Source organism: Belonocnema kinseyi, chromosome 4 (assembly GCF_010883055.1).
Source record: "Belonocnema kinseyi isolate 2016_QV_RU_SX_M_011 chromosome 4, B_treatae_v1, whole genome shotgun sequence".
In the NCBI taxonomy this organism is placed as follows: Eukaryota; Metazoa; Arthropoda; class Insecta; order Hymenoptera; family Cynipidae; genus Belonocnema; species Belonocnema kinseyi.
In genome coordinates, this window is record NC_046660.1 from 101515131 (window position 1) to 101532286 (window position 17156).

The window sequence follows — 17156 nt, forward strand, 5'->3', positions numbered from 1 at the left end:
TTTTTCATCTCTGCCTTTCCGATAATCTGGAAATTATTTATGAAATAAACTTCTTTGATTGCCTGCAAAAAGGGTTAGTTCCGGGAGATTAGTTACTATGTTTATTTGCAAGTTCAAAGTTTTCGGCCAAAAATATTGTGTAGTTTGGAAGTAACGCACAGGAGAATTGTAACATACATAACCTCCAAATGTACACACGTTGTTAGCAATATTAAAATTTTTTTTGAAAAAAAAAAAACACAAATAAAGTGTGCGGGGACGTCCGTTAGCATGTTCGCTATCATTTCCCAAATTTTTAAGACAAAATATTGATGATTCTAAAAAAAAAGCCGTCGGAACCTAAAACTGGTAAAATCGATACTATTTCCTAAGCGCTATGCAAATTAATCAGATTTTGCTAAATTAAAACTTTTTTGAATTAAACCAAAAAAAAAAAAGTGTGTGGGGACGTCCTTTAGCATGGTCGCTATCATGTCCCAAATTTTTAAGACAATTTTCTAAGTATCACATGCCCTTAAGAGCTTTTGTAAGCGCCCCGGATTTCGACCCGAACCATCTGGTCACCCTAAATATTGTTAAATTTCATTATTTAAACCTTCCATATCCAATTCGTTAACTTTGAAGTACTTATTAAAGTGAATATAATTGTCTGCGTAATTAGAAAGAGATTGGCTATATCAAAGGTGAGATAATTGTAATTAGCATCTTATGCGCATAAACCCTATCCCAGGGTATCGGTAATAATTAAGCGTTGAATTCAGAAAAATTAAGAATTTGTATTCCTATAAATACGCAATTTTTCCTCCGTCTAAAAATCTCCCAGCGGGAACAGAATTATGAAAATCCTATTCCTCTCAATCGACTAAATAAAATTAAACAAAAGCATTTATTTAACCTATTTTTCATTATTAAATCTTTTTATAACTTATAAATTTGAAAAATATTCAAATTTATTTAAACGTCATAAAAAATGCATCAGAGAATTATATTTAAATGTGTGAATTAAAATAATTTTAACTCGAGAGAAGCGGACTTGAATAGATTATAATTAAATTTTCAAAACTTTTATACCACATGAAGGAATTACAACAATTTATTACACTTATTTCGTGAACTTATTAGAAGAAATTAAATAATCTCAAAAATAGACCGCTTTTGGGGAATAGAAGACATCTCTATGAGGTTATCTGTCGGCACAATTAAAGAGAATTAAATACATTGAAAACACGTTCTCTTTTGGAGAAAAGGAACCTATGCGGCGACCGCTATGGAAATAGAAATAAAAAATTTCTCAGATATTCTATTCTTATGATGACATTTTATACAGATGGAAAAATGGCCCATTCAAAATACAGTGAAACACTTTAATAGCCCTCCCTTCTATAGCCATTCCGAGAATTGAAGCCGCGCCGTAGATAGGTATAACAGGAACTGCGCGGGGGCCGCGGTTGTCACTCAGGCGAGTAGTCAAGCGTAAACAAACAAAAGCGGAGCGGGCTACAATGAGTTAATTCACACTCAAGGTCAGCCCCAACATCGGCGGTATAAAAGAGTTTCACTGTAATAGAATTATCTTCACTATTGCGCTGAAATCTAAAAATATTAATTTTTCTCTATTCAACGCTTATGACCGGGATAGTCTTCCTCCTATTTTTGAAATTGAGAAAGCATGTTAACATGCTTTCAGAGGTTCTGTGGAATTATTAGTAGAGGAGAGTACTCGAATATGAGATATTCTCGTAATATGAGAAAGCGGGGTATCAGCTCAACTAAGAGACCCACTCTGTTGGTTCTATCATTAACTTGTAGCCCTTGAAGAAAGAGTAATTTCATGGTATAGTCCATTTTTCATTGGGATGCTAAAGATTAGAGGCAAACTTTTTGTGAAATCGATGGTGGTAGAGTTCTTGGAAGGGAATTCCTTAAACGCTATTTATTATTCATTAAATATGTATTTAGCAGTAAAGTTTGTCTGGAGTGATGAAGATTGAATAACTAAGTAGGAAAATATCGATAGTGTTGAAGTTTTTCATTGTACAGGTCAGGCATAGTAAGTGCATAGTTGCACGGTGTTGTTCTCATAATATGAGATACCTGTGGTTTTTATAAACACTGGCTGCGCGGGGGAAATTGGTTACAAAAGTGTTTGTGACTACTGCAAAAACTAAATATACCTAAATAGCAGTAAATTTATACTTCGGAAACATAGAATGAAGTTTTTCATTAAAAATAATACTTCATTTTGCATTTTATTAGCTATTTATTAGCCTATAAAATTGTCTTATTTGAATGCATTAAATTTACAATCGTACAATTGTTCTATTTTAAACATTTTCTAGGGTAAATTATTTAGTTTTAATAAGCACTTCCTAATTGATAAATTTCTAGTCTCATTTAAAATTGTTTTACTAACAGTGTTTTAACTTGAAATGCTGATTTTTTAGACAGCCTTATTTAATTTAATGAAATTCAAAAGAATTCAAGGTGAATTAAAAAATTAAAAAAAAGAATAGATTTACAGGAATTTAAATATGACCAGTATACGTTGTGTATAATATATTGTGTGAAGAATAAATTTGTGTAGGAATAGGTGTTGGCCAAAAGGATTCAGGGCGAATTCCAAATGATTTGCGAAAAATATTTAAAAATCGCTTGAAATCTTTACACCCGACTGAATCCCTCGCTTCTGTGAATAAATTTGTTGAAACCCATTAAAATATTATAAAATCCCGTGAAATCTGACACATAAAAATTTCCGTAATATTTTTATAAAACATTAAATATTTAGAATACTTAAGGTTTTAAAATTTTTCAAAGCCCTTGAAAATGCCAAGAAATTTGCAAAAATACTTCAAAACATTTTAACAATTGACCCTTACGATCAATCAAATAAAAACTTTTAGAAAATCAATAAGATTAAGTAAATTTTGAAGAATTTAAGTGAATTCATAAAATTATAGATAATTCATAACATTAGAGAGAAATCCATGAACTTCTTTAAGATAAATCCTGAAAATTTTATAATTTAAAACTTATTGAAAGAAAAGTAACTGCGTGGCACCCCTGATTATGTTTTACACTTACTTCTTACATAAATATCCTGCTTTTGCTTTTTTTTAATTGCATGACTCTTAGAAACTTTGTTTTTATTATACATTTTCTTGAGTTCCATTATGAGCTGCAAATACGGTACCTATAACAGGGATCAAATCTTGAAAATATGGAAATATTAATATAATTATTGCTATATGAGAACTATTAATATAGAATAATTTCTCTGGTAAATAAACAAAACCTTTCGGTTTATTTCGATTCAATTGTCAGAATATTTTTCAATTTTTCGGCCTGCAAATTCAAAATTGAGCTTTGTCCCAAATAATGCAGATGAAGAAATTATCATCAAATCTCCAAAAAAGTAATTTTGAATAAAGAAAATAAGTTTGACATTTGTAATAATTTATTAGGAACTGAACTATAATAAATGAACAAGAAAGTCAAGCTTCATACAAAATGATGGAAACATGCTACAGGAAATACATTGTTTTCTATAGCTACTCACATAAGATTGCTGTAAATATCCAGATATCATTTTCACTAAACGGTGAGGTGTAACAAGCACAATTAAGTACAGACAACAGATTCTTGATTTGTAAATGGTTTTATTAATAAATTATTTTTTCTTATTCTGTGATGAAGATTACTCAAAATAAACAAACGTTATGATAAAAATTTACTTTAACAACAGAACAGACAGACAATATACGGTCGTAAAAGTATCTGACGAAGGCGGCGGACACAAATTTTCTCAATTAAATGGTCTATCCAAAATCACAATTGACAAAAGTTTCTTGTGTCGCGAAGCGCGCGGAATAATTAATCAATAATTAAAGTATTATTTATAATTCATTTTTCAATACGCCGCTTCCGCGCGAGCCGCAATGGAATTTACAGATACATTTACTCACTGTACCTAATATAAATTTGCTTTTAGTCCTGGAAAAATTGGATAAGGCCATAACCAATCTGGCGGCAAGGTCGCGCCAGGTCCTTGTTCTTCTACCGCAATTGTTTTTATTTTTATTTTTCTTCCTTTTGTTACAAAACCAACCCTCTTAAACTTGCATTCTTCTCTCATACACTCATACGGTCAAAGTTATCTGTAATCTGTTTAGTCAGTTTAGTCAAACGGTCCCAGTCATACAATTAGCTATGTTTTACATTTTACTGATCTGCCTCTTCTGTTTTATTTTTCATTTGCGCCTGGATCTCTTTCCGCATACTTAGTCGGTTGCCCTAGTATAAATTCTTCTCACTTTTTAATTACCATTCCGTAATCGTTGTGAAAGCACATGATGTGTAAACATTTGTTTGTTTAAAATCATAAGAATCATAATTTAATAATAATTATAATGATGATCATCATCGTCAATATCCATTACCTTCGCATTATTCAATACGATATATGCTAGCGCTTCAGTGATTTTCAAGACAGAAAATAAAGATCATTGTGGCATATTATTATTATTATTGTTTATATATATATATTTTTTATTTTTGGAATTATTAAAAAAAATTTTTAACATTTTTTCTCAACATTTACAGTTCATAAACCCAAAATCAAGCAGGTATGTGGATAACTAAATGTAAAACCTTTTTTAAAAAATTACCTTTGCACTTTTTTTTCTCGACTTCTTTGTCTTCCAGTGGTTATACCAATGTTTTCTGACTTTCGTTAACATCGACATCAGCATAATACATACCAAATAGACAACAAAGTCTCAAGTACGAGTTTAGAAATTACCCCTTAGAACATGAGAAAACAATGACTGGAACCCCTACTTAAGAATACTTTTAAATAAAGTACTTTTGTTATTCTCTAATCATCAGCCTTGGACCCAAAGATCATTTTCTTGTTGGTCTCCTTAATTTCTGCCCTAAAATTCACAGCGACATTTCGTAAACCTGTACAAAAGTTGTTCCTCGTTTAATGGTACAATAATAATGTATTTAAAATGTAACTTATGTAACCTTATTTAACGACGGCTGCATTCCAGCATGACCAGCCTTTGGCCGACCGGAGCTAACAGACAAATGCGCTCCATTCGAGTGAAGATCTCTGCTGTTAATCGAGTCCTTCATTATTCCAAACTTCCGTCCACACTGTGCAACACCTCTAATTTTCTAACTATATACTCTATATAAAATATCGTTAGTATAACTAAAACGTGTTGGGTCTAGCTGGAATGCGGCCCGTATTTATGCCTTTTTTCTGTTCTTTCATCTCTTGTGATCTTCACTTATTCTTAATCAATTCTTGTCTCACAAGCAGTTTCTCAGACAATGATTCTATTTCTTTCTATCTTTCTTTTTCCTTCTTTACTGATAAAATCACACCACTAACTGTACTGTCATTGGTCGGTCAATAAGTTTGATTCCCAGCTGTTCACTCGGCGGCGCAATCATTGTTATTATTTATACGAATTTTACACACTCATTCGACAGTAGCGAAAACTTTATCAGGGTTCTAATTCCCCGGCTCCCCGCCATCCTCGTGTTTTCTCTTTTTACCTCGGGCTGGAGATGATGATTCTACGAAATACCAAGTTTTTTTTTCAGTCAGGGACAATATAGTTGTAACATTAAAAATATAAAAGTGGTCTTGTGTAATTTTATTTCGAAATAATTCACTCATTGAGGAATATGCAAGAATTAAAATCCAAAGTTTTGTAAAACTGGCAGAATATAAGAATTTTATACTACTTTGTGTAAAAAATATAAGCTTTGATATAAAAACAGTGTGCCTTATTGGGAATGGTTAAACGGTGATACACCACCTGGTGACAAAAATCCGAACTAGAAGGAATAGGTATAATTTTAAAGATACATTTTAATTTTAAAGGGGTTTAGTAGATGGAATTAACATTATCTAAAGTAAAAAAAATTATTGTTCTATTTACTGTGATTTTCAAAAGAATATAATCTTAAATGCACTTACTTTTAAGCGAAAATGAACTCAAAAGTAAATTTTCACTCATTTATACATGAAATATTTACTATTTGAAAACTGTTCTGAAAGTTAGGTTAGAATTTCTATTTAAATTCTAATCGCAGGGCCTTGGACCGGGATATCGGGAATCTTAGGAGACCGTGAAATCACAGTAAATTTATTTTTTGACCGGAAATTTTACAAATTTATAGACAAAAATCTTCCACTCTAACAAACTTTTAATTTTATATTTGAATTGTTAGGTGTACATTTTACTTTAAAGATATTTAAAATGCAGTTTTAAACACTTGAGCTATTAAAAATTAGAAGCGTTTGAAATCTAGATAAAAAACATTTTTATTTGATCAATTGTAAATATAAATTAATAATGATTTTTAAAATTGAACTGTTCTTTAAGATTTAAAAAGTGAATAATAATTAATTATGGAAACTATTTCAATTGGAAAGTCTTATTAGTTAAACAAATGTAAACGCCCGATTGAAACTTTATAATATATTTCCAATTTTAAAATGACTTCAGAATCATATATTTATAATTAAAAGCTTTTATTAAATTTTACATATTATAAGTCTAAAATATTCCATTTTTAAACTATTCAATTAAAAAAAAAATTTATTAAAAAGAAATCTGACTGTTTATTTAAAATCACTAATTGCAGTTAAATATTAAAAACTAAATTTTGAATGTTACATTTTAATTGCTCTATTACAAAAAAAATTATTTTCAAGTCAAAATGTTGAACTTCGATGTATAAATAACAATTAAATACATATTATTCTTTTAAAAAATGAAGGAAGTTGAAGAAATATTTAGAAGTTTTGAAAAATTCAAATACAATTTAAAATTTTCAAGTCAGCTATTAGTAACAACATTTCGGTAAATAGCCACGGCCTAATTTAAAACAAAACATAGATTTTGGCAGATTAAAAACACAAAATTTAAAAGCTTTTTAAGAATTTTGAATGGCTTCTGAAGATTTAAAAACATTTCCTATGAAAATTGAAAATGATTTTTATTTTGAAAAGATAATTTTGAGTGATCAATCAAAGATTTAGAAAGATTGACAAAATTATCAAAAAATGAATGTGGAAGATTTGAAGGAAATTTGTTAAAATAAAAAAAATCATGAAAAAATTGGATTCAACTTAAAGGATGTTTAAAAGTTCTGAAATAATTTCAAAAATAATAAAAAATATGTAAAAAAATGTGAACAATATGCAGATGTTTCAAGAATTTCGAATAAGATTTGGAAGCATTTTCAAGATTTTGTAACCATTTACAATATAAATAATTTAATTTTTAATTTAAGGAGCGTTCAATTTATAAAAAATGTAATCGTTCAATTTTTAATGTTTCTGACTTAAAGTTGCTTCACTGAAACTTACACGAAATAGTGAAATAATGGTTGTTTTTTTCTGGTAAACCTATTTGACAAAAATGTATTTTTTACTGTATAAGATGGAAATTCTATTGAAAACTATTTGTTTTTGATGATTTGTTTTTAGTATTTAATCATTGTTTTATACTTCACAAAACTATCGTAAAAACCAGACGAATGATTTCAATTTTCCCTAACCTTATTTTTTTTGGAAATTGCCCTACCTTAGCTTAGCATTTGTATTCTTTTGAAAAATTGTTTCCCAACTTACAATTATAATTTTTCTCGAAAATTCATTGTTCCAAGTCTTTTGGGAAAGCCCCGAAACCAACTAACAATTATGATTCGTTTCGGAAATTCCATGCTCAAAGTTAGAACTATAATGATTCTTGTAGAAAAGTCCCTTTTCAAATTCAATATTAGACATCTTTTCCAAAATTTCATGCTCCAAATTATAATTACAGCTATCATATTTTTAATTCAAATACATAAATCGTTACCCATTTAAATAAAAAAATATGTATATATTCAGGTTCTACACTTACAACAGTCGCAAAATCTCTCGGTGACAAAATATGCTGTTTTTCAAAAGGAAATTAGGCGATACGTATTTTTGCGTGTTGTCAAACAAAAAAAAAGTTTCGGGAGAGTTACGCGTATTTGAATTTTTTGCTTAGCTTTTTTAAAAAAATACCCTATTTTTTCTTTAAAGTTATGTAACTTTTGACCTAATTGAGGTATTTAAGATTTCTTTCCTCATTTCAGTATAGTTTGCTACCTTCTTTTGAAATCCGCAAGAAAAATGCAAAAATGTTCAAAATTAATAAAATGACGGCAGTTTTTCTGAAACTATTAAGTCTGTTCTAAAAAAAAAAACTACACTTATATTTGTTGTCGATTTTTATTCAATTCATACTATCATATGGAAAATATCTTGTGGAATATATAAAAACATAAATCAAATTTTAAAAATTTACAAAATATTTAGATGTAGGTTTTTTTTTGGAAAATAGACTTAAAGTTCCGGAAAACCACCGTCATTTTGTTAATTTCAAACATTTCCTAAGTTTTAATCTTAAATATCGTAATTACGTCAGAAATTATATAATTTTAAGAAAAAATGGACTTTTTTTTTGAAAAACGAAGCAAAAACTTCAAATACAAATGACTTCTTGAAACATTTTTTCATCTTCAAAAATTGCAAAAAAACAGTGCCTAATGCCTGATTTGAAAGGAATTCAATCCAATGCAAAATATGTTATTGGCGATAATATGAGATACTGTCATCAATATTCGGGAAATTTTCAAAAATATTTTAAAAGCAAATATAAGGAAAAAACGCACCTTCTTCCTCCTCTGGCTCATCTTCATCGATATCATCATCATCATCGTCATCGTCTTCCTCTACCAAATAATCTTCCTCGTCACTTTCCTCCTAAAAGCACAAAAGTTATTAAAATTTTATTCAAATCAGTCAAAAATAATACAATTAAAAATGGCAAAAAAATGATAAAAAATTGTTTCTCTTAATAAGGCCAATTTCAATTTGCACTTACGTCATGATCTTTGTATACGGCTTCCAACCCTACGCCACCTTCATCCAAATCATCGTCATCTTCTTCATCAGAGACTGGAAGATCGAATTACAAAAGTTAATTTAAAGAAATGTTTATACAGAAAATAATACACAAGTATTTAATCCAATTAAATTATAAAACTAACCTTCTTCGCTATCATCTTCGATACCGTCTCCATCTCCATCATTACCATTGACTTCATCATCCTCGCCTTCGCTATCATCAACTTCGCAATCGTCGATGTCAAATCTATTAAACAAACCCAAATTATAAATAACTGCAGAGAAAACTTTCAATTTTTGGGTTTAACTATTTAAAAGTGTATTGGACACATACCCATCCAAATAACGTAGACTGGGAATAAGACTGAAGACTTTCTCTCTGTAATTATCCATATTTGTCGCTTCATTGTTGAATAGATCCAAGCTTTTTAAGTTTTTGAATTCTTTCTGTAGAAGATAATAAAAGAGAAATCATTTCAGAGAATTGGTTCAGTAATTGTCATTTTAACAGATAAGAATGGGGAAGATATACTCACTAGAGGCTCGAGCGTGTCCAGGTCCTTAATCTTGTTCCCACTGAGGTTAAGATGAGTTAATTTTGGACTTGTGCTAAGAAGATTTAAGCCACCAGAGATCCGGTTGTCGCTCAATTCCAGCTATTAATGAAATTCGTTCAGATTAAATCAATTAAATATTTGAATGCCATACAGTTTAATGAAATCCCATAGGTTCAAATGTAAACAATAATAATGTAAAACAAACCTTCTTGAGATTTGGTAGCTTGGGGAAGCCCTTGAGACTCGTAAGACCCACATTGATCAGACTCAACTTTTCCAAAGCTACATATTCATCTGTTAAGCCAACGATATTCGTACTCCGACAATTGTCGAGTACGAAGTCTGTGATCTAAAAAGAAGAAAAAAAAGAGTAAATTAAAAATATTGTTGACTATATGACTTGTGATGAGTAAAAATCAATAAGGCTGAAATATCCTGAAAATCACGTCACTGCTCCAAATTGTCAAGGTAGCTCCTCAACAACTACATAATTAAAATCGTCATGGAAACAATAGTTTAAAGGTCGCGTGTAATCTGACGAATCGGATCTACAAGGTCGTTGCGAGTTATCGATATTCATACTCTGCAGCCAGTGCACGCAACTACATCCAAACCCATTTATACGAGCTACTTCTTGCACCACTTCTAAATCATATCTTATAATCTTAGATCAAAACTGACAGTCAACACGTGTCAAGGGACCATTTAGCAAAACTAATCGACCCTAATCATTTTCATAAATCAGTCACGACCACAACTTGCAGCTTTTAGCGATGATCGAGCGTTTCGGAGACGCTTTTCTCTGATGATTTCCACATGATACTGTATTCGAGATCTACCAGTTATGTCTGAAGAATGCATAATAGATATTTCGCGATGGGAAAGAGCCAAAGAAACAGTCACGCTCATATAGGTGAGTGACGTTAAAATTCAAACAAGTGGGAGAGCTTTCGCAGGATGGGCTATTTTATTGATCGGAGAAAGAGAAAGGGTCGGGTTAGACGAAGAGAAAGAAGGGGTTCTGTTGTGATCAGTAGCAGTAGAAGGGGCAGGGGCAGGGAAATGGATAAAGCAAGAGAATACTTTTGTGACGATGCGGGTAGCATTGAAGAAGCAGACGAGCGACAAGTAGCGACTGCGGCACGCGACAGGTCCGAACTTGAACAGTTCGAAACCCGATGTTATCCGACAAACCGCGTTCACATCAACGCGGTGTACCCGCGCACTCTAATCTTAGAATGCCTGCCCGACATTCTGGCCATAGGATTGGTCACGTCGTGCAGTACAATCATCAACATTCCAGGATCGTACCCATAACCTCAAACTATCTATCAAAAACAATATTTTCACCCACATCACACATGACTTACCGTCAAGCATTTCTCCATAAGATTCAATCTGACTTCACAGTAATTTATTTGGTCCAAGAATATATTTGCACTTTTTATTTTTAAATTTTCCAAAATTATGCACTTTCAATGAACAAGGGTTTACTTGACACTTTAAGTGTTGCTTCGTTTCAGGCTTTCAAAATACTTAATTCGTTGGACTGTTTCTGAAATAATTTTCAAAACGAGAAATTAAATTTATTTAAAAAAAAAACTGATACACTTATAAGTCACAGATAAATTTTAACCAAAAATATTCAAAATCAAAATATTTTTCGTGAACTACAAGAGAAAAAAAGGTAAAGCATTTTTACCAACTTCCTAAATATTTAACCTGACTACAATACGATAATAGTATTGTACCACCAAATTTTAGGAACTGAAAGTACTTTTGAGATTTTTTATGCTCTATCGAGATAAAACGACTTACTTACCAAAAAATATCTAGTTTAGACAAAATTAAACAGGCGGCGGTTCGTGGTTAGATTGTGTTGCCGTAACGACTTTAAACATTATGTGTGATTACTTTATATAGCACTGAACGCAGTGAACAACAGACTAAAGAAAAATATCGAGTCTCGAGAAAAGTGAAATTAAAGTTCTTACTTAGACGTTAGAAAAAACCTCTCTCTACCAACTGTGGACGAAAATAACTGCTGCAATTAGTATTATTTTTTATATTTTATGAGTTTATCTCCATCCAAATTATAAATAATAAATCAATTGTTTTATCCTGTTACATTGCATCAGATTATTAATTTAAGAAAGTGACTAATTCAGAATTCAGTCCCAAAAAATTCTTTGGCAGGAATGTTTATTCGAATTATCCTGATTTTTGAGCAAATAATGCTAAATACGTATGCCACATGCAGGGTGGCCGTTTTAATCGACGAAATAAATTCCCGATAATTTTCCGGTTAGCAAACATTTTTCACGGTTGAAGGTACTAAAATTTGTCAATATATAAAAAAAATCCACGTTATCATTGTCAAAGCTCTAAATTAAAAAATCATGCTATGAACTTTCAAATTTTCAAAATGTTACAATTTTATGGAATTTTAAGCTAGAAATAGCAAATATTGAAAAGTTGAAAAAATTGTAACTGCACATTTCTTAAATTAGAAATTCAATAATTTTATTTTTAAATAGTTTAAACATCCGTGGGAAGCTTCAAAATTTTATTTCAAAATCTTGAGAAATCTACAAATTGTTTTAAATTGGTTTTAAATTTAAAATTATTTTAAAAATTTTTTCAGAACTTCTAAATATCTGTCAAAATGAATTAAATTTTTTCTATAATTTCCAGAAAATCTTGCAAATTTTAGAAACATTCTTTACAGTTTGGATGTATAAATGACAATTGAAGATTTATTATTTGTCGGCGAAATTGGAATAATGTTAAGAGTTATGTAGAAGTTTTAAAAAGCTTCATATAAAACTTGAAATGATAGCCTAATATAAAACAAAATGTAGATTTTCGCAGATGTAAAATAAAAAAATTAGATTTTTTTAAGAATTGCGAAAGGCTTCAAAAAAATACAAACATTTACTTAAGATTCCTAGGAAAATTATTTTAAGAGAATATTTTAAAAGTTTTTCAAAGATTTAAATAAACAAAATTTTCAAACAAGATTCTAGAATGTTTTAAGAAAACTTTTTAAAATTTGCATACTAATTTTTAACCTTTTAAAAACTCCTAAATATATCTTAAAATTATTCAAATTTTTTCTACAAATGTTTATTCCCAAATTATACATCAACATTTAAAAACTTCACTTACAAATTAAGCATTTTTCAACATTTTGACGATTCGGTTTCAATTTACTTGTCTTAAACAAAAATTCAAATCTTGCTTTTATATGGCTTTTATTTTTTATTTGTTCAAGTCTTTAAGAAAGCATTTAAGAATTCTTTAAATTAAAAATGTACGCTTAGAAATACAAATTTTAAATGGACAATTTTTAAAGTAAAAAAATGGTGAATTACGCATTGTAAGCTAAATCATAGTATAATTGAAAAACATAGCAATTGCACTAATTATTTAAAAGCTGTTAAAATCGAACGGGGACAGATTTTTCTTCTACAAATTTGTAAAATTTCCACTGAAAAAAAGTTCAATGTCACTTCCCGGTCTCAAAAAATTCTCGGTCGAGCAGCCACCCTGCACATGCTTATATTTCATATTTATCTGTTTAATAATATAATTGCTGTGGCCCGGACACTTTTTCATAATTTTTAATGCACAGTTTAATTTCTGTGAATATGCTTTTGTGTCCTATTCTTTTTGGTTGATAGAGTAGAAAGGAGAGAGAAATAAGAAAACTAAAAACTAATAAAATAATTTTTTTTAAAATAATAAACGTCTGAGAAATCCGTGAGTTTAGTAGAACTAATGTTATCAGTACTACATTATGGTATTTATACACATTTGTATATATCAACAAAAAGTTAAAATTTAGTAACAAATCACTTTTGCATAATAAGAACAAATCATTATCAAAAATTAACACGAATTTAAAGCAGATGTTTATTAATTTATATTTTAAATATTTACTATCTAAAAAATCTAGTCTATAAGTTTAGAATTCGTATTTTAATTCCAATCGTCTATTATTTAAATTTTTGTATAATCTGTATCAAATTTTTCGCTACATATGTTAAACTGAAGTTCATTTAAGTTTAAGATGGATTGCTGCTTATATAACAGCAAAGTAATTGTTTTCTTTTTTGTTCGAGATAAACATTTTCACAATAAATGTGCTCTCTCACTGCATAAGTGTGAGGAAGTGGGAACTCTATTTGCAACACTGTTTTTAATACTTATTTTTACAATTCAATACATTTTTTGAACTTTTAGTTCTGAGTTGAGGCACTAAATGACTTTAGGCAACTTGTGGAGCTAAAAATTTGGAGATATTTAAACATTTAAATATATCTATAAAAAAGCAGATAAAAAATATGAATGATAAGAAATTGAATGGTGACCTATCACGGAAATTTTTAAAATAAAAAATCCCCCATACATGCTTCAATGGATTTTAATTCATTTTTAATTTCATTCAAACTAACAGAGAAACCCCTAAAGGTTTTCAAAATGGTCTTTTATTAAATGATCAAATTTAAAGAAAAACCACGGAGTAAATCTAATGGATCTAATTTGACTTAGGACGGCCCTGTAGGTGTAGTTCTATGGGACATGTTTCGTGGCGTGTAGACTGTAGAGGTGGATCAATGACAGTCGCAGGTCAACGAGGAACTCTCCTTGTGTACTCCTCCTACAATTTTAACCCTTCCTCACAAACCCGTAAAAATGCATATCTCGTTACATGACAATCACTCCTTAACACAACTTTATACCTTCTATAAATCAGAATACATTTCAGTAATTATTTCAAACATGTTTTATTTTCGCGTGAGACTGTATAAAAAAAGAGAAAAAAGGAAATAATGACAGGTTTATTTTAAAAATATATGGATATGTACCCGGGGTTGTTCATCTTCTAATTACGCCCCTGTCAACTTAGATCGACCTAACTTTTGACAACACCCGCCAACGCAATTCAAATCTCAATCATTCTTGATCCTCCAAGCACGAAAACTTACCCTAATCCAAAGAAAAGTGAAACTCTTCAGTAAAATCTAGAAATTTCATGAAAACACCTCTAATTTTATAACAAAATAGGCCCTTGGAGTTTACCACGTTGTAGTTGACGTTAAAGAGCAATTACAAAGTGGACTCGTCCAAAGATGGCTACCAGTTGCAGCGATAGACCGCGAAACTAGACATTGTGTACATTCGAAATTCAACGACCCTTTTTATGATCAGAAGATGAAGGTGATTGTCCCAGGTCAAGGTTTTCATTTCTGACAAAGAAAAACTCACCGAGGGGTTCAAAAATCCGCGAGCGCCTTGCAAACATGTCTACCGCGCACACAAGGCTGGTGTGGTCGGTCCACTCGCTCGCGCAACTCCCACGGTGGCACCGTCAGTTCCGCACACGCACTATTCTCTTGTATTGCACAGACTCCGTTGCTTCCAAATTAATTTACATAATGCACGCGGATAAACTATCCACAGGACGAGTCCCACCTTGTCATCTTGATTCCCCTTCATAGGCGTCTTGTCAACAATGGCGGTTTCTCCAAACCGAAAAAACAACGGCGCAATAATGCCGGCACGCGACTTTTTGGAGCAAGTAAACAAAGTTCAGATTTTAATCACCAACAAAACTTAAACCATGAGCTTTTATCATTAAAATTCTAATTTATTCTCGAAATTTAAAAATAGTTCAGTTACTTTATATTGAAGCTGATTTAATTACAAATTGAGTCAAATTAAGGACTCCGAAAAAAAAGACTATAATCGGGATCGAGAGAACGACCCACAGCTTTGAAAATCATGCGTGGCCTTGACCTAATAAAGGTTACCTGGCGTAAAAAAATAAATTCATTTCAGTAAAGAGAGCATTTGGAGCAGGGTATTTGAGCCTAGGTGCGATTAAGTAATCGACGGTAACGATCGCGGCAGGTGCGGGATGGTTGCGGCGAGTGCATATGTTTTCTCGGCTCGCTAAAAAGAAGCGAAGGATCGCGCTCCCAAACAAGAATGCACTCACGCGTCATTGCGCTCTCTATGCAGCAAAATACTCATATCGTTTCCGGGTTAAAATTAAATTAATTCCAAAAAAATTGATCCAATGTTGGATTATGGACTATGTAAGTGGCTGCATCTCAGGCCACGCCGCCCTACAATTTTTGTTTACAAGTTTTATTCTCGCACCGCAGGTTGAGTACCTGCAGAGTGCCGATTACCAATTCCAAACAACTCGTTTTCACGTAAGTTTACAGGGAAAATCAATCTTTTTCAAAGGTTAAACTTGCAAATTATTATTTGTTTATATTTTAATTAATAAAATGGTTTAAAATTGTAAAACGTGAAATATTGATGGAAGGCATGGAGAAAATACGTATTAGACTCTTCATGCAAGTGAATTTTGAAAATTGGGATGCATAACCATCTAACATACGATGGCGTTCCTAGGTGTAACAATGCACTTTTACTTGGACAGTCTTAAGTCGAGATAAAAAAATATAATAAAGGCCAAAGGGACTAGAAATGTTAAAAAAAATCCTAACGTGAATCTTCTGTAATGAATTTCTAAGCAACCGGTAATATCAGAAGAACAGAGTGTGATGGCTGTTGCGACGTTGCATGCGTGAAGCCGTCGAATTTTTAGGTTCCCCCCAGCCTCGCGTCGTGGTAAAAAAGAAACATGTTTTTAGTAAAAAAAAATCACTTCTATTAAAAAAATATCGCGAGGTGTCACTTTTGAGAAAAATAGAACGAACCGTTGTTTCTAACTGCGAAAGCACGCCATGCTTTTTTGAGAGCTTCTCGTGAGGAAGGCGGCTTTTCGAAGGAATTCATCCCGGTCACGCGGCGAAAAGGGAAGTGTTGTCTTTTTTCGAAGAAAAATTGGAGCAGTAATTAATTTTGAATTCATAATCCACACGCGACACGCGAAAACTGGGGATATTAAGCGTGAGGACTATTAATTCGCGGAACACTCAAGATGAATCGTGGTGAAAAGCGAAGTTGTAAAATAAGCGAGGTTTGACTTACTTCGTTGGGTTTCCTTCCCCGTTTCTCGAGTTCTATCCGCTTCTCCATCTTCTCTTGAAAACAGATCGCTGCACTGGCACCTTCCTGCGTCGCAACAACTAGTCCAAAACCACGATCAGTCACCAGTCGAACAGAACGACGGTTCGATTCTGCGATTCTGCTTAGGCGCTACACTCAACGCTGTCTCAATGGCGCTGCCCCCCAAATAACAGGCGGGAAACGGCAGCGCTATCTCGCGTGAAAAGCCTGAATTGTGGCGCGAAAACGACACTTTCTAAATGTTTTGTCCTTATTTGATTCAATTTCAATGAAAATTACTTTTTTTCTAGCCAAATTAAAATACCCTGTAACTTCTAAGTAAAGTGTATAGATTGTAGATTAATTTGAATCCTTGCAAGAAAGAAACATGTATTCTAAAGTGGAGAAGTTTCTCTTTACCTTCTCTGAATACATAGTTAAAACGTGTGTCGAAACTCGGGATTTTTGAATTAAAAATATAAAATAATAAAAGAAGCACTAATATTTCGTTTTAATATTGAAATTAAAATGTACAAATTGATATTTTTAGATCTTTCGAGTTTCAACTAAAATAAAGCAAAAATAAATATAATGTTTAAATTTTT

At 31.4% G+C, this 17156-nt stretch overlaps 1 protein-coding gene across 1 annotated transcript; it reads right to left on the reverse strand.

Annotated features, from left to right (window-relative positions):
- Window positions 1–3639: 3639 nt before the first annotated feature.
- LOC117170558 (acidic leucine-rich nuclear phosphoprotein 32 family member A) lies at window positions 3640–16712 on the reverse strand. Its single transcript, XM_033357386.1, has 8 exons — window positions 16534–16712; window positions 9728–9871; window positions 9502–9621; window positions 9300–9412; window positions 9109–9212; window positions 8943–9016; window positions 8731–8821; window positions 3640–5589 (listed from the first exon to the last, which is right to left on the reverse strand). The coding sequence occupies exons 1-8, from the start codon at window positions 16579–16581 to the stop codon at window positions 5525–5527; spliced, it is 759 nt and encodes a 252-aa protein (XP_033213277.1). The 5' UTR covers window positions 16582–16712; the 3' UTR covers window positions 3640–5524.
- Between the last annotated feature and the right edge of the window lie 444 nt (window positions 16713–17156).